Source organism: Dermacentor andersoni, chromosome 1 (genome assembly GCF_023375885.2).
Source record: "Dermacentor andersoni chromosome 1, qqDerAnde1_hic_scaffold, whole genome shotgun sequence".
Taxonomy (NCBI): Eukaryota; Metazoa; Arthropoda; class Arachnida; order Ixodida; family Ixodidae; genus Dermacentor; species Dermacentor andersoni.
In genome coordinates, this window is record NC_092814.1 from 95788758 (window position 1) to 95815802 (window position 27045).

The 27045-nt window shown below is 44.3% G+C and overlaps 2 protein-coding genes and 1 long non-coding RNA gene across 5 annotated transcripts in view; 1 reads left to right on the plus strand and 2 right to left on the minus strand.

The window, feature by feature from the left end:
- The window catches only part of LOC129380537 (uncharacterized), a 73089-nt gene extending 57274 nt beyond the window's left edge, over positions 1 to 15815 (minus strand). The window contains exons 1-2 of one of the 3 annotated variants that reach the window (XR_011892785.1): positions 15001 to 15815; positions 11036 to 11182 (exon numbers count right to left, since the gene is read on the minus strand). This is a non-coding gene — a long non-coding RNA (uncharacterized lncRNA). Of the gene's footprint in view, positions 1 to 11035; positions 13111 to 15000 lie in introns of those variants that run through there. The other 2 variants (XR_011892786.1, XR_011892783.1) reach the window with 2 other exon arrangements.
- Positions 15816 to 15902: 87 nt separating this feature from the next.
- On the minus strand, positions 15903 to 17459 carry LOC126545802 (GTPase Era, mitochondrial). The gene has a single exon (XM_050193806.3). It carries the CDS (start codon positions 17268 to 17270, stop codon positions 16056 to 16058), a length of 1215 nt encoding a protein of 404 aa, XP_050049763.1. The 5' UTR covers positions 17271 to 17459; the 3' UTR covers positions 15903 to 16055.
- Positions 17460 to 17683: 224 nt separating this feature from the next.
- On the plus strand, positions 17684 to 18831 carry LOC126545808 (18S rRNA (guanine-N(7))-methyltransferase). The gene has a single exon (XM_050193812.3). The coding sequence runs from the start codon at positions 17841 to 17843 to the stop codon at positions 18669 to 18671; it is 831 nt and encodes a 276-aa protein (XP_050049769.1). The 5' UTR covers positions 17684 to 17840; the 3' UTR covers positions 18672 to 18831.
- The last annotated feature ends 8214 nt before the right edge of the window (positions 18832 to 27045 follow it).

The following is a 27045-nucleotide window of genomic DNA, read 5'->3' on the forward strand; positions in this document are numbered from 1 at the left end:
ATAAACACTAATGAAACTAAAGCAGTGCTGTTTAATCCAAAGAATCAGTGTAATATTGTTAGTAGTGCCCTTATTATTGGGAATACAATTTTTGAAGTTGTATCACCTGGCTTGGAATCAGCATGTAGATATGGTTACTAACAAACTATGTTCATGCGGTCGGAGTGCTAACAAGATTGCATTGATTACTACCAACATACATAACATTATTGATTTATAATGCACATTTTCTTACCCATACTAACTATTGTTTCTTGGTTTGGGGGAAAACGACTGCATCAAATCTTCAGAAACTTCAAGCACTTCAGAAAAAAGCCATGCACACTATTACAAACTCACCATTTCATGCTCATACAGAACCACTATTTACTAAAATTGGCTTGCAGCAAGTTGATTCACTGTACAATCATGCTTTATGGAAACGTTATATGTTGGGAAACCGCAAAGACAACCCTTTCTTTGAGCACCTGTTGAGCCTAACAAAAAATCAATTGCCCAACACGTCACTGTCACATACGAACCTATGACACTCAAATGTTACAATACACACTGCTATCCCTTCTGAACTCACTGTGTCCTTAAAATGTAAAACTAATTTCTTACTATTCACCAATTTATGATATATTCATTTCTTGTTGACATGTTCATTTAATTCTGCTATATGTATACTATGCAACTGCCCTGTTCACTATGCAATCTTCCTTTAAGTTGTATAACATTATTGTAAATGTATTTTCTATGTTGCTAGAAATTGTATAAGGCCACTGCACTGAAAAAGAGAAAATGTGACTCTATTTGTATATATTATACCTCTGATAGCTAATTTCAGTCTTCTGCCTTTTTAGAGGGCACAGATCTTTGTCAAGTCAATTTTCAGGGCTTTTTGCCTGTGTCCCTGACATCGCATCATGTATATCTGCACGTGTGATGTCAAATAAACTTTGACTTCGAGGCATAGGCACCGATTGTTAGGATGGGGGGAAGGGAGGTGTTGCGGTGAGGCTCGGAGGCTCAGGCGCCCTCCGAAGTTTCTCAAAGAGGGTACGAGGGACCGCCTCTTGCATCAAGTCACCAACATGACATGAGGTCTCCTCCCTGGTCCCCACATCGTGATCTATGGGACCTATGGCTGAAATCATTAATATCTCCCATCTCAAGCTGTACTATGCCGCTGCTTGCTCTTCGCCATAGAAGGCACCACGACGGTGCTTTTGCCGCCAGGAGTTGTGTGACAGGTGCTTTGTTCATCAACAAAGACGATGACAATGATTTTGGCAAGTGTGCTGAGCTCGTGCTGACCTTGGCTTTGGTTGCAGGGGTGGGCCATGTTACCAGTCTGAGTTAATATTTTCCCGTAACAGTATGGTGCTAAATGTTCACATTGCTTCCAACATTGCTCTGCAAGTTGTTACAGCAAAGGAACTAGTGCAACTATATAAAAGTGCTCGAAAACATTATACGTTTGTTTTAATGGTGTCCTGGGAAAACTAGCTCCTTCATGGAGTTCATATTTATACCTTCAGATGTCTTGATAAGCTAGTTGGCAATTGATGACTCATTATAGCATCACACTTGAAAAAACACGGATTTAATAAATAAGGATACCTGAGAACACGGGTATCCACGGACACAAAAAAATGAAGCGCTGAATTTTCTCAGCGCTTCATTTTTTTGTGTCCGTGTTTTTTCAAGATGCTAAGCTATATTTAGAGGGAATGTGGGGAGTATTAGCGGTAATGCACAGAACATTTTTTTTTTCTGTTTATTACCCCGCACTGGTTCAGACATTTGTCCCATCGCAGCACGAAATTTCAGATGCTGTTGTTGTCAGTCAGCGACGCACACGACCTCCCTGAACGCTCATTGTCATGCAAGTCTTCACAGCCTTTTGTGAATTCACAACACCACCACGTCACACTTCTCAAAGCAAGACACTTTTCCTCATACGTGGGCTGCATTTCCCTGTGGATTTCAATAGGTGTTCGTCCCTTGCTCCATAGAAAATTAATCACTCTGTGGACGTGTGAAGCGCAATTGCCATTTTCACCAAATGACAGCAGCGCTGTGCCGTGTGGCTAACGGCAGATAAGGCTGGACAGGTCCAAGAAAGGTCCAACGGATATGTTGACTTTGCGTTTACTGCCGTAATTCGTCAAAAAGAAGGGGGGGGGGGGGCAAGGACGTTCTGATTCACCCTCGTATATCCATAGAATGTATTCCTGGAGTATTCTTTAATAAGAGGACACATGCAGTAAAATGTGTTCAAATAATATATATATACATATGTATATATAATCATCAACCTATTTTAAGTCCACGGCAGGATGAAGGCCTGTCCCTCTGATCTCCAATTATCCCTGTGCTGCACCAACCGATTTCAACTTGCGCCTGCGAATTTTTTAATTTCATTACCCTACCTAGTCTTTTGCCGCCCTCGACTGCGTTTGCCTTCTCTTAGCACCCATTCTGTAACCCTAATGGTTCACCGGTTATCTAACCTACACATTACATGACCTGCCCAGCTCTATTTCTTTCTCTTAATGTCAATTAGAATATCGGCTATGCCCGTTTGTTCTCTGATCTACGCTGGTCTCTTCCTGTCTCTTAACGTTATGCCTATCATTCTTCATTCCATCACACTTTGTGTGGTCCTTAACATGTTTTCGAGCTTCTTTCTCAGTCTCCAAGTTTCTGCCCCATGTGTTAGCACCGGCAGAATGCACTGATTGTACACCTTTCTCCTTAGCGATAATGGTAAGCTTCCAGTAAGGATCTGAGTATGTCTGCCACATGCACTCCAACCCAATTTTATTCTTCTATAAATTTCCTTCTCATGATCAGGGTCCCCTGTGACTAATGGACCTAGGTAAACGTATTCCTTCGCAGACTCCAGAGGCTGACTGGTGATCCTGAACTCTTGTTCCCTTGCCAGGCTATTGATAATTATCTTTGTCATCTGCATATTAAACTTCAACACCACTCTTACACTTTCTCAGTTAAGATCCTAAATCATTTGTTGTAACTCGTCTCCAGTGTTGCTAAACAGAACAATGTCATCTGCAAACTGAAGGTTGCAGAGATATTCGCCATTGATCCTTACGCTTAAGCCGTCCCAATTTAACAGCTTGAATACTTCTTCCAAGCATGCAGTGAATAGCATTGGAGAGATTGTGTCTCCTTGTCTGACCCCTTTCTTTATAGGTATCTTACTACTTTTCTTGTGCAGAATTAAGGTAGCTGTGGAATCTCTGTAGATATTTTCCAAGATAGTCACGTAAGCCTCCTGTACTCCTTGATTACATAATGCCTGTATGACTGCTCATATCTCTGCTGAATCAAATGCCTTCTTGTAATCTATGAAAGCCATATAGAGAGGCTGATTGTACTCTGCAGATTTCTCGATTACCTGATTGATTACATGGATGTGATCCATTGTATGTAGAGTATCCCTTCCTGAAGTCCGCCTGTTCCCTTGGTTGACTGAAAGTCAAGTGTTGCCCTTTATCTATTGGAAATGATCTTGGTGAAAATATAATACAATACTGGAAGTAAGCTATTGGGCCTATAATTTTTCAATTCTTTAACGTCTCCCTTTTTGTGGATTAGTATAATGGTGACATTCTGCCAGTTCTCTGGGACCTTTGAAGTCATGAGACATTTTGTATAAAGGGCCGCAAGCTTTTCAGACATCACGTCTCCTCCATCTTTGATTAAATCAACTGTTATTCCATCTTCTCCTGCCGCCTTTCCTCGTTTCATGTCTTCTAAAGCCCTTCTAACTTCATCGCAAGTTATAGAAGGAGCCTCTGTAACCTGTTCGTTACTATTTTCAATGGAGGTATCCTGGCTGCTCTGGGTGTTGTACAGGTCAGCACAGAATTCTTCCACTGCTTTTACTATATCTTTGAAATTGCTGATGATATTACCCTGCTTATCTTTCAGTGCATACTTCTTGGCTTGTCCTATGCCAAGTTTTCTTTTCACTGATTTCATGCTGTGTCCATTTATTACTGCTTCCTCAGTCTTTCTTACATTACAATTTCGAATATCCTTTACTTTCTCCTTGTTTATCAGTTTTGACAATTCCATGAATTATCTGACCTCTTGAGCTGGACTGTTTCATTCTTTGTCGTTTCCTTATTAGGTCCTTTGCTACTTGGTAGAGCTTACCTACTGGTTGCCTTGGGGCATTGCCTCCCACTTAAAGTGCTGCTTCTTAAGCCAGCCTAGTTACAGTTTCATTCATTACCTCTGTGTCATCTACGTCTCGGTATTCTAAAGCTGCATCTTTGTTTGCAAGTACCAGCCTGAATTGGTCCGCTTTTATCCTTACTGCGTCTAGGCTGACCTGTTTCTTCTTGACCAATTTTACTCTTTCTCTCTTCAAATTCAGGTGAATCCTAGACTTCACTAACTTATGATCACTTCACTTTACCCTGCCTAACACTTTAAATCCTGCACTATGCTGGAATCAACAGAAAGTATGAAATCGATTTCATTCCTTGTTTCCCTATTAGGGCTTTTCTAGTTACACTTTATGTTGCTACACTTTCTGAAGAAGGTGTTCATCATTCGTAGCTTATTCCTTTTCGTGAATTCTACCAACATCTCTCCTCTAGTGTTTCTAGAACTGATGCTATAGTTGCCAAATGTTTCAGAAGGGCAGCGGATCGGGCGAGTTGGTGTTGCATGGTAACTATAAAATTCAAACAGCGCTAAACGACAGGACCAGAAAGAGGAGAAGACAAACACGGCGCTGAACTTACAACTGATTTATTTGAAGTAAGAAGTCAACATTTATACGTACAAAACTGGGCACGCATGCGCCCGGTCATACATCGATGATCAGATACAAACATCGGACTGCCAACATTCGCACGCGCGAATGTTGGCGCTGTTCCTAGCAATGTGTTCCTAGCTGGGAGTCCTCTACAGCAGAGGATGTGGCTGTTAGTCAGCACTGTATAAGCCTCACCAGTTCTTCTAACCTCACTAAAGCCAATGATATCCCAAAAAATGCCTGATAGTTCCTCAAAGAGTTCTGCTAAGTTAGCCTTAAAGGGTATTAAAGGTTGCAAGGGTCAGTTTCCACTGGCAGCCTGTCCAGGTCCAGAGATTCTTAGCACCCTCTACTGCATTACAGGTCTGACCCCTACCTTGGTTAGATGCTCTGCAGCTGCTGGGGACTGAAGGCCATGGTTTAATTGTAGGAATCATGAGGGACGTAATGGTCGAATACTGCACCAGGAAGGCCAATTTCTGTTCTGGTGAGGGAGTGTCTTTGTTGAAGCTTAGTGGGCCTTCCTGATTGGATTAGTATAGCCCCATTGGTTCTTGGCATTTTAGCCGGTGTCAGGCGCTACTCCAAGCCTGGTGATGTTTGAGTACTGGAGGTGGTGAATTCAAGATTACCACATTCAGATTTTTAAAAAAAGAAAGAAAAAAAAACCGAGGATTCAAACTTCCGACTTACCGAGCATACAAGTTAGCTCAGTCAGATAACCTTGCAGGCTGTGAGGCTGTCTTATGGTGGAGAATTTCAGTGCAGAGGTTGTCTAAATGGTTCTGACCTCGTAGTTATAGAATCTCACGTATGCAGGCATCTGTGAACTCGGCTAGGTACACGAGCTCATAAAGCTCATCAGGCCTCAGCCCCCCTCCCCCCAAAATGAAAACTCTCCACCTATCATCTGCAGGAGGAGTTGGTTATTTTCCTATATATAATGCAATTGGCAGCAAAATGTTTTGTTGAGAAGTACAGGCGGGAAGGTCGTTAATGTAAATAAGGAAGAGCAAGGAACCCAAGACAGATCCTTGTTAGAGGCCAGACGAAACCGGGGAGACAGTGGACGAACATTCATTAGCACTTACATGTTAGGCACGGTTAGAACAGAAGTCTTCAATCCACTCAATTACTTTGGTGACAATAGTATTAAGCTTGATAAGTTTAAAGAGAAGTAAGTTATGCATCACCCCATCAAAAGCTTTAGCAAAATCAAGAAATATACAATCAGCATCAAAGTCAATGTAAATGTTTAAGATCATAAGTGAAAGATAACCAGTGTTTCACATGAAAACATTTTCCTGAATCCATGCTGACAGAGAAAAAAAGAACGGTCTTCTAGGAATTCAATGAGATGCGAGTATACTATAACATGTTCTAAAAGCTTACATGGTATGCTTGTTAGTGATATGGGTCAGTAGCTATTGGAAAAATATGTGTTACCTCATTTATGGACAGGAACCACTTTTCCTACCTTCCAATCACCGAGAATGGTGGAACACTCTAGAGATTGAACAGAAATATTAGAAAGGATAACATAGGAATACACTTTGGTCATTTTCAATATCTTAGAAGTATAACAGAATCACACCCAGATGAAAAAATCTTGGGATTACTAAGGTTACCAATGCTGACAGAACCGACACTAATAGGATCCATGGGAAGGAAGTTGCAGTCATGCAATATTGGAAAAAAAGTAGGAGTGATTTTCAAGAAAAACGAAAATGCATCATTCAACACAGAACCACACTGGTTAGAAGGGGCAGTGGTGTTATCATCATGTGTCAAGTGAATAAGACTATTGTCTGAGCTGCTGATAATGTTTCAGAACTTTCATGGGTTTGTTTGCAGCAATTCTGGCAACATAGTGCCAAAAAATTCATCTTTGGCACACACTATAGCATTCTTTGACATAACAGTTCTGCGGAAACCCGTAAGGTGGAGGGAAGTAATTAATTAAGGGAAAATCAGACATCCACCCATTCGTAGCAACCGCTACAAAGGAACCCATACGGGTTCCTCGAAAGAAAAGCCTCGCAATTGAAGAAAAATTCGTCCTGGTCCGGGATTCAAACCCGGGACCACCGCCTTTCTGGGGCAGCTGCTCTACCATCTGAGCTAACCAGGTGGCTAGCAGATGGCAGGATGAAGTCAAGTTTGTCAACAACTCGAAGCAAAGGCTTCAAGTGGGAGGCTTTTAATTCGAGGAACTTGTATGGGTTTCCTTTGTAGCAATTGCCACAAATGGGTAGATGTCTGATTTTCTCTTAATTAACTATAGCATTCTTGTAAGTAGGCTTTCCAATGATTCAAATCATTGGTTCGCTTCGCACAAAGAAAGAAGCTTTTCTTCTCGTTGAATAGCCGTCTTAAAGATGGAGTAAACCATGGCAACCTGGGATTAGAAAGTATTTTTCATGGTGGTATGAAATGCTCGACTAAGAAAAGAATGAGAACAAGGGAAACAAAGAGGCTTGATTTTTGTTACTCACGACCATATAAAGCCAGGAGACAATGATGCCAAGGAGAGCATAGGAGTAACTGTGCTACAGCGACGGCCATCAATCCATCCACTAAATTGGGTATTTATGTGTGCTAGATCTATCCCTGGGGAGTGTTAACCAGTGCCACTCAAAGCGATGGCAGGCGGATGTAGAACACCCTTTTTTGCCATAACACGTGAACTTAGAACAGCAGGCATGTGGCTAAGAAGTTCTCATATGCTATGAATGAACAAAGAGAAGGGAAACAGAGGGACTCGGCTTTTGTTAATCATGACCATATAAAGGCAGCAGGCAATGAAGCCAAGGAAAGCATAGGGGTAATCAGGTGTGGTTGAAATGGAAATGTAGAAACAAAGAAGACAAGGGGAGGACTGAAAGTGGATGAACAGATAACTTGTCGCCGGTGGGGACCAAACCCACAACCTTTGCATTGTAGTTTGTTCTTGTAGAGACACCAGTTCTGCTCAAATGAGTGCTTAGAAAAATCACTCATCTAATCAAGAAGAAACAATTCCGTTTCAGCCGTCACTGATGCAACATCTGCTCTGCTGTAGTTGTGGATTATTTTGTATTTCTTGCGAGCTAAAATTCGCCCTTTGGCAGTGAAGTGGATCACAGAGTGGTCGCCTATGCCATTCTCTGAATCCAGCAACAGAAAATGCAGACAACTTGTGCAGATGGCATGTGTTGTATGCTGTCTTGCTGGATTTGGAGAATATTGGGCGCATGCAGTCTGTGTCCTGCTGTGGCAAAAAGGTTTAGAATAAACATATACACTTGTTAGTAGCACCTATCTCATCTGTATTCTCTTCCTTGTGGTCTTGTGTTTTGCACCCCAACCTTTTCCAAATATGCACAGCTAGGACAGTCAAAGCCGGTTAGAGAGCTTTGCAGTTCAGACATGCAAATGCATGAAACATTTTAATGCCCAGAAGACCAAAACAGAGATGTGTCTTAACTCTCAAGTAATTAAACCGTGTACTCAAATTACATATATGCACATTTGTAAAAACTGAAAAAAAAATAAAGGTTGTTGTCTACATTTTTAGTATATGTGATTTTAAAGAATAATTTAATAACTTTATACCAGTGTACACATGTATGCAGAGAAGGTGGATGTTTACAACTGAACTCATGTATAGGGCTGTTTTCTTTGGCCAGACCAAACACTGTGGCTAGTGTGAAAGTTTATTTAACATAAATAACATATACAATTGCAAAGTACACACTTTTGGGACCCAAGAAATTTGTTAAAGGGTCCCTACCGATTGTTATTAGAAAAAAACACTTCTATGGCAGTTGTTTGTTATACTGTAAAATCACATAAAACTGAAATAGCTGAAATAAGTAAAACAAGAAAATACAGTAGTAGGGAAAATTTCATAAATGAGATACATTTTTCTAACAATTTTCTTTTTTACATCATCAAAAACATCGGCACAGGAAAAGAAAAGTGAGGATGCGTGCAAGCAAGCGCAGTGTTACGCATTGTCAATATGTGAGTGCTTTAATTGTTTAAGAAATCTATGCAATGTGCTTAGAGTGGTCAGGTCACTATCAAGCCTATTCCAAACTGAGGTGCCTGTAAACTGTAGTGTAGAGGGACCATAATTAGTATTTACCTTAGGCAATAAAAAACGACAGCGAGATGCATTCCCAACATTGCGTGAGGGATGGAGCGAGACTGTTGTCAAGGCTAGTTTTTCATTAACTATTTTATGCATGACGGAGGCGACGTTGTATGTTGTCAAATCGTAAATGTTGAGGATGTTCAGGGTTTTAAATAAATCTTCACTCTTAATATGCATATTGTGGGGCGCTATAATGCGAAGAGCTCTTTTTTGAAGTGTAAACGCCGGTGACACATGAGTTTTGTATGTGCAACCCCAGATTGCTAAGCAATAATTAATGTGAGAGAGAACAAATCCGTAGTAAAGATTGACAAGTATGTGGGCAGGGAAATAGTTTCTACATTTCGACAGCACATGCAAGCCGTATGAAGCCTTATGAACTACAGAATGCACATTAAGGTGGAATTTTAAATGGTTATCGATAATAACACCAAGAAATTTTGTCTCACTAGATTGTTTCATCGGATTGTTATTGTAAACAGCATCTGAATTAATAGTCATTTTCCTTTTTTTCAGAGTGAAATAAGATAAAAACGTTCCTTGGGTCAAGGTGAAGGGCATTCAGTGTACACCAACGGTGCAAAATTTGTAATTCAGAGTTAAGCTTATTAATTAGGTTGCATTTCTCACGATCAGCTATTATAAGGTTAGTATCGTCTGCATAGAGTACAGGGGCAGTACATACAAGCTGCGAAGGAAAGTCACTTATATAGAGTAAACAAAAATAAACGTCCAAGTATGGATCCCTGGGGAACGGCAAGGATAATAAGGGTGCTGTTGGACTGAAAATCGCCTAGTTGAACAATTTGTTGCCGATTTTCTAAGTAACTGCAAATTAACGTCAAAGGTATTCCATTAATTCCGTAACGAAGCAATTTATCGCTGAATACAATATGATTGAGAGAATCGGAAGCTCTCGCAATATCTATGAACAATCCCGCGACTAGATAACCACTGTCTACTGATTTTCTAATTAAGTCTGTAAATGTTGAGACTGTAGTTTGTGTGGAAAGGCCATTTGTAAAACCAAATTGGCGCCGATAAGGAATGTTGTGCTTGTGCAAGTAGTCATTAAGGTGCCTAGCAAATATTTTTTGGGGGCATTTTACTGAAGAATGGTAGCAGTGAAATTGGACGAAAGTTTTCTATTCTATGCTTATCCTTTGACTTGTAAAGTGGCAACACCTTGGCAATTTTCATCCGTTCTGGAAACACACCTGTGACAAATAGAGTATTGACGATATGCATGATAACTGGTGACACAACGTCAATTACAAGTTTAATGACATGCGCCGAAACATTGTCAATTACAGAGGCTGCGTTTCGCAAATTAAAAATAACTGAAGCCACCTCAAGCTCATCTGTATGGTAAAGGTAAAAAGAAGCATTTGTACGTGGAATGAACATTGCATCAAAACCCTTCGCAGTTGAGTTAATGTGGGACGAAAAATAGGCACTGAAAGCATTACAGATACTTTCGAGTGTAGTGTACTCAATGTCATTGTATATTATTTTTTCTGGGGGATGTTGTTTTACGTTTTGCCCTAGAAACCGGTTGAGAAGGCACCAGCTTTTTTTCCAATCCTTCCCGTTCTGTTCAATGTGATTGCTAAAATAAATTTCCTTTGTTGCATAAAGTTTTCTATTAAGAGTTTGCGAATATGTAGAGTATCTTTCTTTCAAGGAGGTGTTATAAGGTTACCTTTTTAATTTCCTATACATGTTATATTTCATTTTAATAGAAAGCAAGATCATGCCCGTTACCCATGATGCCATGATGTGGCCATGGCGGAGACAAATTTCAAATGCAACGCTCATGTATTCCATCATGGAACTTTATTTTTGCTTGTAGGTTCCTGATAAATTGCTAAAATATTTGAATTAGGTCCCTTATCACCAGGGTGATTGTGTAGTTTTTATGCAGTTTGATTTTGCAATATCTACATTATGACATCAGCACCTATCATAGATTAGAAATGGAATGAGGGCTAGGATGAAGTTATACTGCATGTCCTTGACTGTCATGAGGGACATTTAGAACAACAAGAGGTGAAAAGCTGTTTCACTGCCAGTCTGCGCATGATGTGCTAACATGCAAGACAAATATGCAGGTTTACCTTTTGCAGAAGATGGACAGCTGTCTCCAGACAAGTGGTGGGAGGTAGTACTGTGAAACAACTTGCTGTTTGGCAAACTGTTTGGCACGGCTGTCGGCAAAGTGAATGTCAGCATTGGTTCCCTGAAAGAATGGGCCCCTTTGCCTACTGCAGAATGTGTGCTTGAAAAAAAAAAGGGGGGAACATGCTTTGAAAAGCAGGATGATCTTGAGCTAAGTGGTTTGGCGGCAGTGGAGGCAGGTGTAACTGCAGTTACTTGTGTACCATATGTGCTGTAGTGTTGTAGGTTGGAGTGATGGGGAGAAATTAGTATGTTGCAGCCAACATCTCATCTTTCTCATTCACTATCTAGCAGCCGTCGTCATCTAAGTCGGCCGCCTCTTATATATGGTGCACTCAGGCACGTGTGTCTCGTGCGTCATGCCATGAGCTTCGAGGTTAGAAAAAAGGAAAGAAGGATAAAGAAGAGTTTTCGGCTCTTGCCATCGGTCCGAACAGTTCTCGGGCCTTTCGCTTGCTGACTCACATATTGTTGTAGTGGACCTAACCTCAGTCCCTATAACTACACTGAGGTGACATGCCCTCAAGAGATTTCAGGATATGTGGATATAACCTGTGGCCTCTGCATGCATGTGCAGGTCGGTGTTAAATTTTGCACGAGAACTACAGGCCTACGAAGAGAACCTCTTAAAAGGCCTCTCGACAGGTTTGCGTGTTGCAGACAGACAACTGTGGTGCACAGATCACTTCTGCAACGTATTACACTGCTAGTATGCTGCAAAAACACCTGAAAATTCAAACAAAAGCCTGTGCGTTCTCCTCCTCAAATGAATCAGTGAGGCAGCAAGCAAGTGACATCATGTGCAATGGTGCTTCTGTGTCACATGCACAGTGCTTGCAGTGCGAAAACCTGGGGATTCCCGTGAAATACGGAGCACACAGAATCATCTCTAAATATACACTGCACAGCATGAAAATAAGGGACGGGAGACAAAGAAGGCGGCAGTTTCATGAGCAGGCATCATTACAAAAGAGAACGAGGTAGGCTCTTAGAGGCATTAGAGAAATGTTGATACTGTGTGCTGGCCGAGGCGCAACTGCCGGTATAGGGTAGCCTGCTTTCTCGTTCTATCTGTGCTAGTACTTCAAAATTCTTGCAGCAGAACGTTCCTTGGATGGCACATTACAACTTCCAGAGTAAACAACAATTTTCAATGTTACCCAGTGAGGGCCCCTTTACCTACAAGTGTTTGAGCCTTTCTTGCAGTGCGAGCATTCTGAAAACACTTGTGGGCAGCTGTATGTTACTTTTCCTAGCGAAAATTCCAATACAGATTTGTATTAGTCTAATAGTTTTGTATTTGATATCATCATCATCAGCCTGTTTTATGTCCACTGCTGATGAAGATGAAGGCCTCTCCCGGCGATCTCCAATTACCCCTGTCCTGCGCCAACCGATTCCAACTAGTGCCCGCGAATTTTCCCAATTTCATCGCTCCACCTTGTCTTCTGCCATTATTGACAGCGTTTCCCTTCTCTTGGTACCCATTCTGTAACCCTAATGGTCCAACAGTCATCTAACCGGCGCATTACATGACCCGCCCAGCTCCATTTTTTTCTCTTAATGTAAATTAGAATATCAGCTATACCTGTTTGCTCTCTGAACCAAACCTCTCTCTTTCTGTCTCTTAACGTTATGCCTAGCAATCTTCATTTCATCGCTCTGTGCGCGGTCCTCAACTTGTTCTCCAGCTTCTTTGTCAGTCTTCCTGCCCCATATGTCAGCACCGGTAAAATGCACTGATTGTACACCTTCCTTTTCAATGATAATGGTAAGCTTCCAGTCAGGAGCTGACAATGTCTGCCGTATGCAATCGAACCCATTTTTATTCTTCTATGAATTTCCTTCTCATGATCAGGGTTCCCTGTGATTAGTTGACCTAGGTAAACATACTCCTTTACAGACTTTAGGGGCTGACTGGCGATCTGGAGCTCTTGTTCCCTTGCCCGGCTATTCATCATTATCTTAGTCTTCTGCATATTAATTTTCAACCCCACTCTTACACTCTCTCTGTAAAGTCCTCAATCATTTGTTGTAATTCATCTGCATTGTTGCTGTATAGAACAACGTCATCAGCAAACCAAAGGTTGCCGAGATATTCGCTATCGATCCTTACTCCTAAGCCTTCAAAGTTTAATAGCTTGAATACTTCTTCCAAGCATGCAGTGAATGGCATTGGAGAGATTGTGTCTCCCTGTCTGATCCCTTTCTTTATAGGTATCTTCCTGCTTTTCTTGTGTAGAATTAAGGTAGCTGAAGAACCTCTGTAGATATTTCCGAGGTATAGGATATTTATTAGTTTGACAGTTTATATCTAGCTGTCTAGTATAATTGCTTATCCATTTCTTGTCAGTCCGTTAGACATTTACAATGGTACACTGGTTAGTCTATGGGTAATTTCTACACATACAAAATTAATAGTGGTTACTGATAGGCTAATACAAATACATATTAGGCCCACTATCAGTCCATCAGGACTATTATAAAGCTCTCTGGTCTTGTAAGTCGAAGTAGTAGGCTAAGGTCATGTACATTTCTTTTGGAACTTGCGTTAGAATTGGAGCTAAATGCACATTGGTTTAATGGCGCTTAATATGTAAATTGTCCCAATAGGTCCCATTAGGAAGTCACTAGAGTACTATGAATAATAATAATAATAATAATAATAATAATCTCGGTCCTCAAATGAGAGATCTTTGTAGTTTGACATGTTCAATGGAAAGAGTATCATTTAGATTTTTTCGTTTAACTAGTTAAGAGTCTGCCATACATCTTTACACATTTGTTATCAACTACTGCCACTGCTTGGTGACACAAGTTTTGCTTGCGTATAGGTATGATATATAGCCTTAGGAAGATCTTGCCCATAGTGAAATAGTGGACATGTTATTGAATTGCCATTGTATGTTTTTTCATAGAAGTATACATACAAAGTTCTCCGATTGAGTGTCAAATATGTGTTGCACTAATTGGAACAATAGGAAATCCCAGTTGATTTAGTTGACATGTTTTGACATTATTTAGTCGTCAACAAGCAAATAGACTATTGGAGTTTAGGCTATAGTTTGTCAGTAAACTTGTAGGTTGCTAGTTTCTGTATAGGAATTTTTGCTTGGGATCCCCAGTCCAATTGAGGCACTTGACCCCAACCAGATCTAAAATTGAGTACTACTTGTACGGCCCAGGGGTAAGCCTGAAGGCAGGAATGGCGACCAAGGCATGTCAGGAAGTGCGAGATTTTGCCGCAGTCATGGACGCTATGTTGCAAGAGGAAGCTTGTTTGTTATGATGCAGAGCACTTCCCAGCTACAGATCACAGAACACATTTGACATAATCGACTAATTAACAAAAAATCACTAATTAAGTGTTTAACTAATGCCCTTATGGCACATATTGCAATTTACAAATTAGAGCGGGTGAGACTGCAAGGCATATCTATTTGAAAAGAATTGCATGGGCGACACCATTTACGAGATATGTGCCGTCAAAGTTGCAGTAAAAAATGCACTCTCGTTGCACTTAACTTTCTTAACAAAATGTCGTTTTATGCATTGAAGCAGAAAAGTACCTGGAACGCCAATGCATGTCTCCCCAAAGGTCAAGAATATCTCGAAACTGGTGTCATCCTGTGAATTCCTTCCAAGTGGATCGACTTTGCCAACTCCCCGGCTAAAAAACTTAATAAATTTCTGTTTAGTCAATTATGCATTTCAATTTTTTGTGCAAGCAATATCTGCCTCTTCGAGTAGGCGAGCTCATGGACTAGAACTGTGCTGTCTGCCAAAGGCAATTCTTTATAAAATTTGAAAATGTTGGCTGAAACACTCGGTATGTGTGCTGCAAAAACAGCTTAAAATTCAAACAGATCTCGCACATCCTTCTTAGAGAAGCTACTTTTCCTACCAGCAGAAATGACATCACTGGTGTGGTGCTTCTTCATCAAAGGTATATTTTCCATCAATGGTGCACAGGTAGCCAACAGAAGTGCATGCAAACAACTCTGGGATTCCTGTGAAATGCAGAGTGTGCAGAAGTGCCTATAAATGGCAGTGCGCAGCAAAACAAGGGAGAAAAAATATTAATAAAGGAGAGGTGATGATGTAAATGTCATATGGGCCCTTTGCTCTGCTTTCAGAGAAGGCAGGAGAGGGATGTTGTTTGCGGGTGATGGGCCGATGGCAGCTCACCTCCACATGCCATGGCCTTGTGACATTTAATTTGCTTATGTCTAGGCTACTACTAAACTCTTGAAAATTCTTGTGGTGCAATGCTCCCTAGATAAGATGTCACAACTTCTAGGGTCTAACCAAATTTCCAATGGTGCTTGGTGAGGAGCCCTTTAAAACGATACCAACAAGTATTTGTGTTTTGCCTATTTTCCCCTTTTTGATGGTTAGCTGAGAGCAGCATAAATTTTGTATGAAGTCTCAATTGTTCCACAGCATGATAAAATAGTTAACAGAACCAGATCCTCCACAAAGTGCAACATGGCTTCATGATAAAAGTTACATGGCATGATATCAAAGCTAAACAGCTTCACTCACGTCCCCCATGTTGTTGCAAGAACTAGGTGCACCTCTCGGAAGCATCTCTACTCCAGTTAGTGCAACAATACTTGGCTCACATGTTCACACAAGCCTTGTTAACAGATCGGCAATGTTTTCTGACTATGTTCAAGAAAGTGTTTCAGGGCCCTATTAATAAACCCACCTTCTCCAGTCATGCTGCTTCATACAAACACAAACTCACGTGCATGATAGTAGTACCGCAAACAGGATTCTGATGACAAAATGCTCACACATAACTTATGCTGTGATCAAACTTTATTCTTATGCTAGTAACAAGTGGTTACAGAAGATTTTGTTTTTGTACATTTCATGTGCTTATTGTGCTGCATTATGACCACAAGCAGCACAGTTAAGTGAACAATGATGCATCAAATATCACTAAAGCAGCACTTATTTATCAGTTTTTACAATCAATTTAAGGGACACATCGGACCTAAAGGTCGCTGCAAGATCTTGTCGCGCTTCAGCAGCAACTGCCTTTATTGCTTTTCCACCTTCACCTAGGATGTACTTGACATGTCGTGTATTTTTCCCCACAATCTCAATAACAATATGAAGAACGCCAGCTGTGTCTAGATCCCACCCTGCTACCTTCACTTGCAGGTTGTATGGCACCTCCCGAGGCAAATGATTGAGAACCTTTTCTCGCACAATTAGGGTTCCCAACTCATGGGGATTTTGGTCAGTGACCAGTTCAAATGGATACATCCACTCTGAAGGTTTTGCCGTGTCAAGAAGGAAGTTTCTGATATCGTTTACACCATCATTGTTTAGTGCAGATATCATAAAGATACGGGAAAAATTACGCCAGGAGTTCTTGTTCTCCCCTTGACTTTTTTCAGTAACTTCCCTTCCGCCCATAGCGTCCTTCTGGAGGTTTGTTGTTTCTGTTTTTAATGTTCCTTCCGCTCTAGCAAACAATTCGTCGGGGCTCAGTCTTTTCTTGACAATTTTCTCGCGGCTGGCGACTACTCCTCCAACCACCCCACCAGTCAATGAATGCGTGAACTCCAAAATCTGCCTTTTTGACTTCAAAAGGTCTACTTTGTTCACAATCAAAATTGAAGTTAACTGTGCATTGAACTTGAGTAACCTCAGGGTCTCCTCGTCGAGCGTGTGACGACGCCAGTGATCAGATGCGTCCACCATTACTGCGACGAGATCGGCGCTGAGAAGTGCATGCTCAGGGTCTACAATCATCGATGCTTCCAGGTGGTGCTTTCTGCCGTGAAAGATGTCGACGACACCAGGAGTGTCCAGAAACACAATTTGAGTTTCACCATTCACTAAAATGGCTTTGGCATTGTGTCTAGTCGTGTGTACTTTGCTTGATACGGCGCAGACCTTCCAATTCATCAGTTTGTTGACCAACGTGGATTTACCCACATTCGGCTGTCCTATGATGGCCACACGAAGCAGCTTGGGGTTGCTTGGCTGGACAGGCACAGTAGATCTTAAACAATTGTATTCAACCAGCGTTTTTGGAACAGACCTATGTGCCATGCGGGGGAAGTCATTCGCACATGTTGAATGCCGGCTTTGAGACGAGTACAAAACGTTCCTCGCGAGAGCGGTCAGCCTGACGCCCTGTCGACTCGAAAACATTTGTCATTTGTGCACGAGCGATTTCTCGCCCTCAAACTTTAACGCTGAACGGGCTGCCACACCACTGTTTAAATAATTGCACTATTTTATAGCAGACGTATTGAATCTTTACATACCGCAGCACAGACTCGTCCACACCATAGAATAAAGAACCGCATTGCCACCAGGCATGCCCATAGAATAAAGAACGAACTGGGCATGCGTAGTTGCACGTGACCAAAACAAAAAAGCCACCTGGCGGACAGAAATTTGACATCACAAAAGCTGAAAAAGAAAAAAAAGGTAATATGGTTTGGTTAAAATGAAAGGAATACAACACGACGCTCAAGCACGCAGAAGATGACACATATAAGAACGTTAGTGCCTACCATACCCCAATAAGCAAGCATAAGCCAAGCCAGTAATCCAGCCAATCCAGTCGGTTGCACTCTAGCCACTGTAGTTGCACGTGCGAGTTATGCATCATGTTATGACTGTTTTCTTATGATCGTCGTGGTTGTAACCGTGGAAGGACAGTGCTGACTGGTGTTCTTGTCTTCTCTGTGGACTCTATCTAAATTAAGATTTGAAATGTCCCGAAGGCCTGAGTATTCAGCTCCTCCAGAGCTATTTTATAACGAACAAGAAGCGGAGAAGTACACAAGCAACTCGCGCATCATGGAGATTCAGACGGCTATGTCGGAGCGTGCTGTGGAGCTTTTGGCCCTGCCAGATGACGAGACATGCCTTATACTCGACCTTGGGTGTGGAAGTGGACTGAGTGGCGACGTTCTAGAAGAACAAGGCCACGTTTGGGTCGGCGTGGATATCAGTCGTGCCATGCTGAATGTGGCACAAGAACGGGAAGCGGCAGGCGACATGCTTTTGGGGGACCTCGGCCAAGGTCTTGGCTTCCGCGCGGGAACTTTCGATGGTGCAATTAGCATTTCAGCGTTGCAGTGGTTGTGCAACGCTGATAAGAAAAGTCATAACCCCGTGAAACGCCTGCATGCATTCTTCTCCAGCTTATATGCTTGTCTGGGACGCGGCCGACGCGCAGTATTCCAGTTTTACCCGGAGAATGCCGATCAAGTGGAGCTTCTCACTCAGCAGGCCATGCGCGCAGGCTTCACTGGAGGACTCGTGGTGGACTACCCAAACAGTTCGAAAGCCAAGAAAATGTTCCTCGTACTTTTCACCGGTGGACCGCAAAAGCTACCCACTGCTCTTGGCGCGTCGTCGGAACAGCGTGACCAAATTGAGTGCACTGAGCGAAAACAGCGGCTTACCAAATTGCGTGGCAAGGGCCCAAAGAGCGCAGCTGCCTGGATTCAAGAAAAAAAGGAACGTCGTCGAAGGCAGGGCAAGGAGACAAGGCCTGACTCAAAATATACTGGTCGGAGGCGTTGCGGTAAATTTTGAGATTGGGTTGCTGTACTGGTTCACGTTTGTGTGTGGCGGTACTTCCTGTCAAGATCGAGTGCTCAAAAACGTGCTGTTGTTAAAGTTATAACTTGAACCCTTTGCGTGAACGTATCTGCAAATAAACAAGAAGCAGTGGTACATGGTACAGGAGCTAATATTTCTGATTTTTGTTTTTATTAGGTGACACATGTAATATCACTTTGTTGATATCGTGCAGTCCATGTTTTCTGTTTGAAATGGCACCAGCCTTGTTATGCTAAAGAGGCCCATATTGCTGCACCAGTTTAACTGCACTGGAAAAAAGGCTTGGCAGGAGCCAAGTAAGTAATCAGATTTCACTAATTTGGAGTTTTCATCCAATTTCACTTTTAACAAATGTGGTGACCCCACCTAAAATGAAGCCATGGCGCACATCCAACTTGGGATACTGGTTCAAGAAAAGCAGTATTGAAGTTGTGTAGTGACAGGCGTTGTTTACCTAGAGTTTTCAGACATCTCTACAGCATTGGTATACCTCTGGTCGTGGTTCACTGCAGGAGACTTTTGCTTGTAGACTTTGGGAAAAGTAGCCACTGCAAGATTGCAGGCAGGCAAAAATTGAGTAATGTCTGTGCATGCTGTGCAGCATAAGTACTAAAAATTCTGGAAGAGCTTGCTGTGCCACATGATAATAGTGTTAAGCAACTCACAATTTTTTTTCTTTTTCTAGGGGTGCACTAAGGCAGCCTAACCTGGGGCGGTATTCTGTATGAGTGCACCTAGTGGACTGTCCATTTCGGCCGCAGCTGATTGGATAGGGCCGCTCGTCTCCTTGCTCGTACAGCTGCAGCCAATCAGCAGCGGCCGAAATGGGCAGTCCACTAGGTGGACTCTTACAGAATACCCTCCGTGCTAATGGTCATAAACTATGTGTTTTTACTGCACTCTGCAATAGCTTACTGCAGTAATTTTTTGCAGTATGACATACAGCAGTTTGTTTTTAAGAGAGCTGGTGTCAATGTTATTACTCTCAATATGAGCTGTAGTGGCAATAAGTAGCACAGAGACACAATGCTGAAATCCCGACAGAAGTTCACGTAGATGTGCACTGTGAGGCGTCGACACAGCGATGTCATGGGGACGAAGGTGACCTTTGATATTTGTCAAGGGAAGAATAATGAGATGTGCACACAGAGATAGGTGCAACATACATGTAAATATACAGGTGTTTATATCCGTTGGCACACTGAATGGCACATGCCCATTCTAGAGGATTGGCCAAGAATGGGCACATACCTAGTAGCCCAGAATGGGGTAGACTGAATGTAAGAAATATGTCAAAGAAGCCATAGAATATCATGCTATTCCATAAAGAGGTCCGTGTGCACTAAAGATACCTCTGAGCAGATGTTATAGTTCTGGGTTTTACGTAGTGATTTATTGTTTGATTGTGCAGAAAGGCTGCACTGACTGGACTATTTTGGTAGTAAAGATTCCGGGCTATAAAGCCTGAGCATTCAGTCACGGCACAGTTTTTCAGAAACGAGCTAGCCCAAAAGGCAAAAGAAGCTATTGAATATTACCATCAGCCTACGTATGTCCAATGCAGGACGAAGGCCTCTCCCTGTGATCTCCAATTATCCCTGCCCTGCGCCAACCGATTCCAACTTGCGCCTGCAAATTTCCTAATTTCATCACCCCACCTAGTTTTCTGCCGTCCTCGACTGCGCTTCCCTTCTCTTGACACCCATTCTGTAACTCTAATGGTCCACTGGTTATCCATCCTATGCATTACATGGCCTGTCCAGCTTTAATTTTTTTTCTCTTAATGTCAATTAGAATATCGGCTATCCTTGCTTGCTCTCTGATCCACACCGTTCTCTTCCTGTCTCTTAACGTTACACCTAACATTGTTTGTTCCGCCACTCTTTGCACGATACTTGCTCTCGAGCTTCCTTGCGAACCTTAAAGTTAAGTTTCTGCCCCATATGTTAGCACAGGTAGAATGCAGTGATTGTACACCTTTCTTTTCAATGATACTGGTAAGCATAGGTGGAAAGTTTTAAATTTTCCAGGGGGGAGCTAGGGGGCTGGGGCCCCACCAGATTTCCGATCCCCATATATCTATATATATATTGTGAGCATTATTCATACGCTTCATATTCTCACCTGTACATACTCATCATCACCGTTTTGGGGCCTGGTGGTGGGGCTCTCACTCGAGAGAATAAAGAAGAGACGGGCTGCCTAAACCGCGTCTCACAAGTGGTGGAGTGTGCTGTCCGGTTCCTTTGCCCTCTCGCCCCAGGTCTCTCTCCAGCCTCACCTACGCTACATCCCTGGAGCTCCGCTCGGGTCGCCGCCTCTACCAACTGCACTCAACCATGTCGCAAGACCAGCAGACCAGTACCACGACATCCACCTTGCCTACTCCTGCGGGAACTCCTTCTTGGACAGTCACCACCCCTCAGAAGGATCCACCGGTATTTGCTGGGCTTCCAGGCGACGACGTTGAAGACTGGTTGGAGCTATACAAGCGCGTGAGTGACTTTAACCACTGGAACGAATCAGCAAAACTTGCCCACGTCGCCTTCTACCTAACTGGAGTTGCGAAAACGTGGTTTTCCAATCATGAGCTCGATTTGGTCAACTGGAGCATCTTTAAACACCATCTACGCCAGATTTTCGCGAACTCGTCTGTCCGCTCCGATATCGCTAAGAAGAAGCTTGCTGAGCGTGTACAGCACTCAGGCGAGTCCTACACTTCGTACATAGAGGACGTCCTCGCCCTCTGCCGCCGCGTGAACACCTCGATGGCAGAGAGTGACCGTGTACGCCACCTGCTCAAGGGTATTGGGACTGCGGCATTCAATGCTCTTGTAGTGCTGAATCCCACTACCGTCGCCGACATCATCACTACGTGTCAGCGTCTCGATGAGCTTCATATGCTCCGCTTACACCCGGACACTTCTGATTTCAAGGCGTCCAACGACAGCGAGCTACGTGCTTTGATTCGCTCCATCGTCCGTGAGGAACTGCACGCCCAAGCTTCGTCAAACCGTCCTGAGGTCCATCTGACGCCCCCTGGTGGCGGCCTACGCCATATCGTGAGGGAAGAGATAGCTGCCGTGACCTGCCCGCAAATCACGAGCCCGCACCCTATCCATACGCCAACGTACGCTCAGGTTGCCTCTATAGCGCCACCCTCCCAACAGCCACCACAACAGGCACCTGCACCGCACATGTCCCTGAATCCTATCACTGCAAGACCATCGCCTGTTCCGTCTTATAACGCATGGAGCCCACCTCGACCGGTTTGTTACTACTGCGGCATCCGTGGCCACATTTCCAGGTTTTGCCGACGCCGTCAACAAGATGAAAGACGTGGCTATGACGGCTTTGAAAGGGATCAGTTTTCTGGCCCTGTACCACGACGTCGGCGTTCTGACTACGATTATTATCCACGACGTTCCCCATCTCCACAGGACTTCAACACTGCCGGTTCATTGCGTTTCCCGCGTCATCGCTCTCCATCACCGATGCGGCGCTCTTCTTCCCCTCTACGACCGGCTACTTCGTCCCCCGATCACCGCCCGGAAAACTAAATGGTGCAGCTTCAGGAGGGAAAGCTGCATCTTTTGGACAACGTGAAACTCCTCCGGAGCGCCCGTCAAATGTACTTCTGGTGTGTGTTGAAGGTGTCCGAATCGAAGCCTTGGTTGACACAGGTGCATCGCTTTCCGTTATTAGTGCTGACTTGTGTTCTCGATTGCGAAAAGTGAAGACACCGTATAATGGCCCTCCCCTTCGTTGTGCTAATGCCGTTCTTGTTCAGCCCTCCAGTGTTTGCACTGCGCGCGTTTTCATTGATGGCATCCTCCACCACATTCAGTTCGTCGTGCTATCTTCGTGCACTTACGCGATGATTTTGGGATGGGACTTCCTGTCCTCCGCCTCAGCTTTCATCTCTTGCCGTCAGCGAACTATTTATATGACAGACACTGAATCTTCATCCGCTGTCAATGATCATAGCCTGCGTTTTGTCACGTCTACCGACTGTTTCATTCCCGCGGGCAATGAGCATATTCTGACGCTGACTTCCGACACTATTATTAATGGTGATGTGTTCCTTGCACCGAGCGGTTACTGCATTTCTGGTGGGCTTAGCCTTACTCCTAGCCTAGTTCGGTTTCAGGGCGGTAGAGCGTTAGTCGCTGTTCATAACCCTACTTCTTCGCCAGTTGTGCTCTCCCAGGGCTCTACTGTGACATGTTTTACTGACACCGAACCTCTTTCGCTGGTACCGCTTCACACCGAATCACCACCTTTGTCTACCACAACTGATTATCACACTGCTGCCGCTGCTTTAACGGCCGCGATAAATCCCGATTTGACCGCTGCGCAGAAAGAAGACCTTCTGGCACTCCTGCACAAACACAGAGCCTTATTTGACGTCCACTCCAAGCTTCTGGGGCGCACTTCCGTCGCAGTACATCGCATCGAAACCGAAGGCAGTTCGGTTGTACGCCGCCGCCCGTATCGCGTGTCTTCCGCAGAACGGAAAATCATTGCGGATAACGTTGATGACATGCTAAAAAGAGACATCATTCGGCCATCCTCCAGTTCTTGGTCGTCTCCTGTCGTGCTAGTTCGCAAGAAAGACGGCTCTGTACGATTCTGCGTCGATTATCGAGCCCTTAATAAGATCACGCGCAAAGACGTATATCCGATGCCAAGAATTGACGATGCCATTGACTCCCTCCAGGGTGCAGAATATTTCTCTAGTCTAGACCTCCGATCCGGATACTGGCAAATCCCCATGCACGAAGCGGACAAGGACAAGACAGCCTTTGCCACACCAGACGGACTTTATGAGTTCAACGTCATGCCATTTGGTTTATGTAATGCCCCTGCAACATTTGAACGCATGATCGACACAGTTTTACGTGGCCTTAAGTGGAAGACCTGTCTGTGCTATTTAGATGACATCGTTATTTTTTCTACAACTTTCCGTCAGCACCTTCAGCGCTTGGACGAAGTCTTCACATGCATTTCCAACGCTGGACTCCAACTCAACACAAAGAAATGCCATTTTGCCAGAAAGAACATCAAAGTGTTGGGCCATCTTATCAGCAAAGATGGCGTTCGACCAGATCCCGAAAAGGTTGCTGCCGTGCTTCGCTTCCCTCGCCCTGAAAATCAAAAGCAATTAAGAAGTTTCTTGGGCCTGACATCCTACTTCCGCCGCTTCATCAGTCATTTTGCGGCCGTGGCGTCGCCGCTCCACAAGTTGCTCACGTCGGGCACTGCTTTCCCTTGGACAGATGAATGCGAACTTTCTTTTCAAGCCCTCAAGCAGACATTAACCACCGACCCTGTCCTCTGTCACTTCGATGAGAACGCACCAACTTGCTTGCACACCGACGCTAGTGGCCATGGGATCGGTGCTGTACTTTTACAGCGTGATACCACCTCACGAGAGAGAGTTGTTGCCTATGCCAGTCGCGCACTAACACCTGCCGAAAAGAATTACTCGATCACAGAACAGGAATGTCTCGCAGTAGTTTGGGCGATCCAAAAATTTCGACCATATCTTTACGGACGCCATTTCACGGTCATAACTGACCACCACGCCTTATGCTGGTTGTCGTCAATCAAAAATTTGTCCGGACGACTTGGTCGCTGGGTGGTACGCTTACAAGAGTACGATTTTGACGTTGTCTACAAGTCTGGGAAAAAGCATCAAGATGCCGACGCTCTCTCTCGCTGCCCGCTGCCACTATTAGCTTCGAGTACACCTCCCCATTGCTCGCCACTTGATGATGAGACTAAGTCGTCACTCCCGTTATTACCGTTATTACCTCTATCGGTTACTGACACGTTATCTTCCAATCGCGTCGCTCACCTCGCCTCGTGTCAACGTTCTGACCCCTACTGCAACAGCATCATCCAACGCCTGTGCGGAACTGCATCTGCACCAAATGCCAGATTACGTCGACAACTGCGACTATTTAAGCTTGACAACGATGTGCTGTACCGCTACATATACAACTCCGACGGACACCACTGGGTACCTATTCTTCCACGTTCGATGCGCACACAAGTCCTTGAAGCCTTGCACGACGACCCATCTGCTGGCCATTTGGGATTCCACAAAACATACCACCGCGTTAGGAGCCGTTTCTTTTGGCCAGGCATGTCTACCTTTGTGGCCAAGTACGTCGCTTCTTGCGTTCAGTGTCAACGGCGGAAACGACCGACTTCGCCTCCTGCTGGGCTTTTACAGCCCATTCCATGTCCCGAGACACCGTTTGCCATCGTTGGGATAGACCTAGTCGGCCCTCTGCCCATAACGCCAGCGGGTCATCGATGGGTCGTGACAGCTGTTGACCAGCTCACACGTTACGCAGAGACCGCTCCTCTACGCTCTAGTTCGGCCTCCGACGTTGCCACCTTCTTTCTAGATGCCATTGTGCTGCGCCATGGTGCACCTCGTGTACTGTTAAGCGACCGCGGCAAGACTTTCATGTCAACAATGCTAGCAGAAGTACTCGGAGCTTGTGGCACAGTTCATAAGACAACATCCGCATATCACCCACAAACAAATGGCTTAACCGAGCGATTTCATCGCACACTAATAGATATGATATCAATGTATATCGGGCCAAACCACGACAATTGGGACAAACTTTTACCTTTCGTGACTTTTGCTCACAACACCGCTATCCAACGAACTACGGGATACTCACCTTTCTACCTAGTTTACGGCCGTTCACCGACATTCACCATCGACGCCGCTTTCTTCAATGCCCCAACTAACACCTCGGCCAGTATACCCAAACAGTTCGTCTCGAGACTTGAGGAATGCCGTCAACGTGCTCGCTTCAACACAGAAGTCAGTCAGCTAGATCGCAAGCAACGTTACGACATCTCTCGTCGCGACGTCTCCTTTCGTCCTGGAGAGGAAGTGCTCCTTTGGACGCCCATTCGTACACCCGGTTTGTGCGAGAAGTTTGAATCCCGCTTTCTTGGACCCTATATTATTAACGAACAAACATCCCCCGTGAACTATCGCGTTACCCCCGTAGACGTTTCTTCCGACCATCGTTGTCGTGGTTCGGAGATCGTTCACGTTTCGCGCCTAAAACGCTTCGTTCGGCGTTCCCCTCCTGGCTAAGTCGCGGCCTGGCTGGCCGCTTGCGCGTACCGGGAAATTAGCGTGAGCATTATTCATACGCTTCATATTCTCACCTGTACATACTCATCATCACCGTTTTGGGGCCTGGTGGTGGGGCTCTCACTCGAGAGAATAAAGAAGAGACGGGCTGCCTAAACCGCGTCTCACAATATATATATATATATATATATATATATATATATATATATGGCCACGGGATGTTCTTGTACGTAAAGTCCGCAGGCTGCCTGACAGAAGACCAGTAAAATGGGGCAGTCTCAGCTGGACAGTGATCGAGCACACACTACTAGTTTGTCGTCTTCCTCTTCCACACTTCACCGTGCTGGTGCGGATAATCTCCAGTGCTATCAACCCCCCGCATAGAAAAGAGTCATCCTGGCAACCTAGGGAAAAGACAGCATTGGCGGGTCTTAGCATGGTTTAAGCCGTGCTACATGAACTATTTCGCTCCCTCGGCAGCAGTCACCAAAAGATGGCTCGAGTGGCTCGATGACATAGTTCACAGGTGATGTTTGCTGCAGTACACGGTAGGTGCCGTGGTAGTTTGATAGAAACTTAGTGGATTGAGCATGAGGAGTGACCGGGCCCTGAAGCCAAACAAGTGCTTCGGGGGAATAGCGGGCACTAGAAGTGAATGCGTCATGGCGAGATTTTTGGCTCCATTGATCTTGGGAGGTGATTGAGCAAGCGAGTTGGCGACATTCTTCAGCATAAGCAGCAGCTTCTGAAACACGTGTCACTTCAGAAGCGTCAGGACAGTAGGGGAGAATGGTGCCCATGAAACAAGAAGGTTCTCGTACATAGAGAAAGAAAGGAGAGAAACCGGTGGTAGTTGGTGGGCCAGAGTTATAAGCATAAGTGACAAAAGCGCAGGACACACATCACAAGCATGTCACTGAGCGTGCGATTGAAACATTCCGTCATGCCGTTAGTTTGAGGATGGTAGGCGGAAGCGGTGCGGTGAACGATGTTACACTCCTTTAGCAGGGCCTCGATGGCATTGGAGATAAAGATGCGGCCATGGTCACTAAGCAACTCGCGTGGTGCACCGTGTCACAGAATTGGGTCAATCAGGTGGCGAAGAAGGAAGCAAGCAGCTTCTTTCGTGGTAGAAGCCGGTAGTGCAGATGTTTCGGTGTACCGTGTGAGGTGGCTTACGGCAACAATGATCCACCGGTTACCATCAGGAGTGCT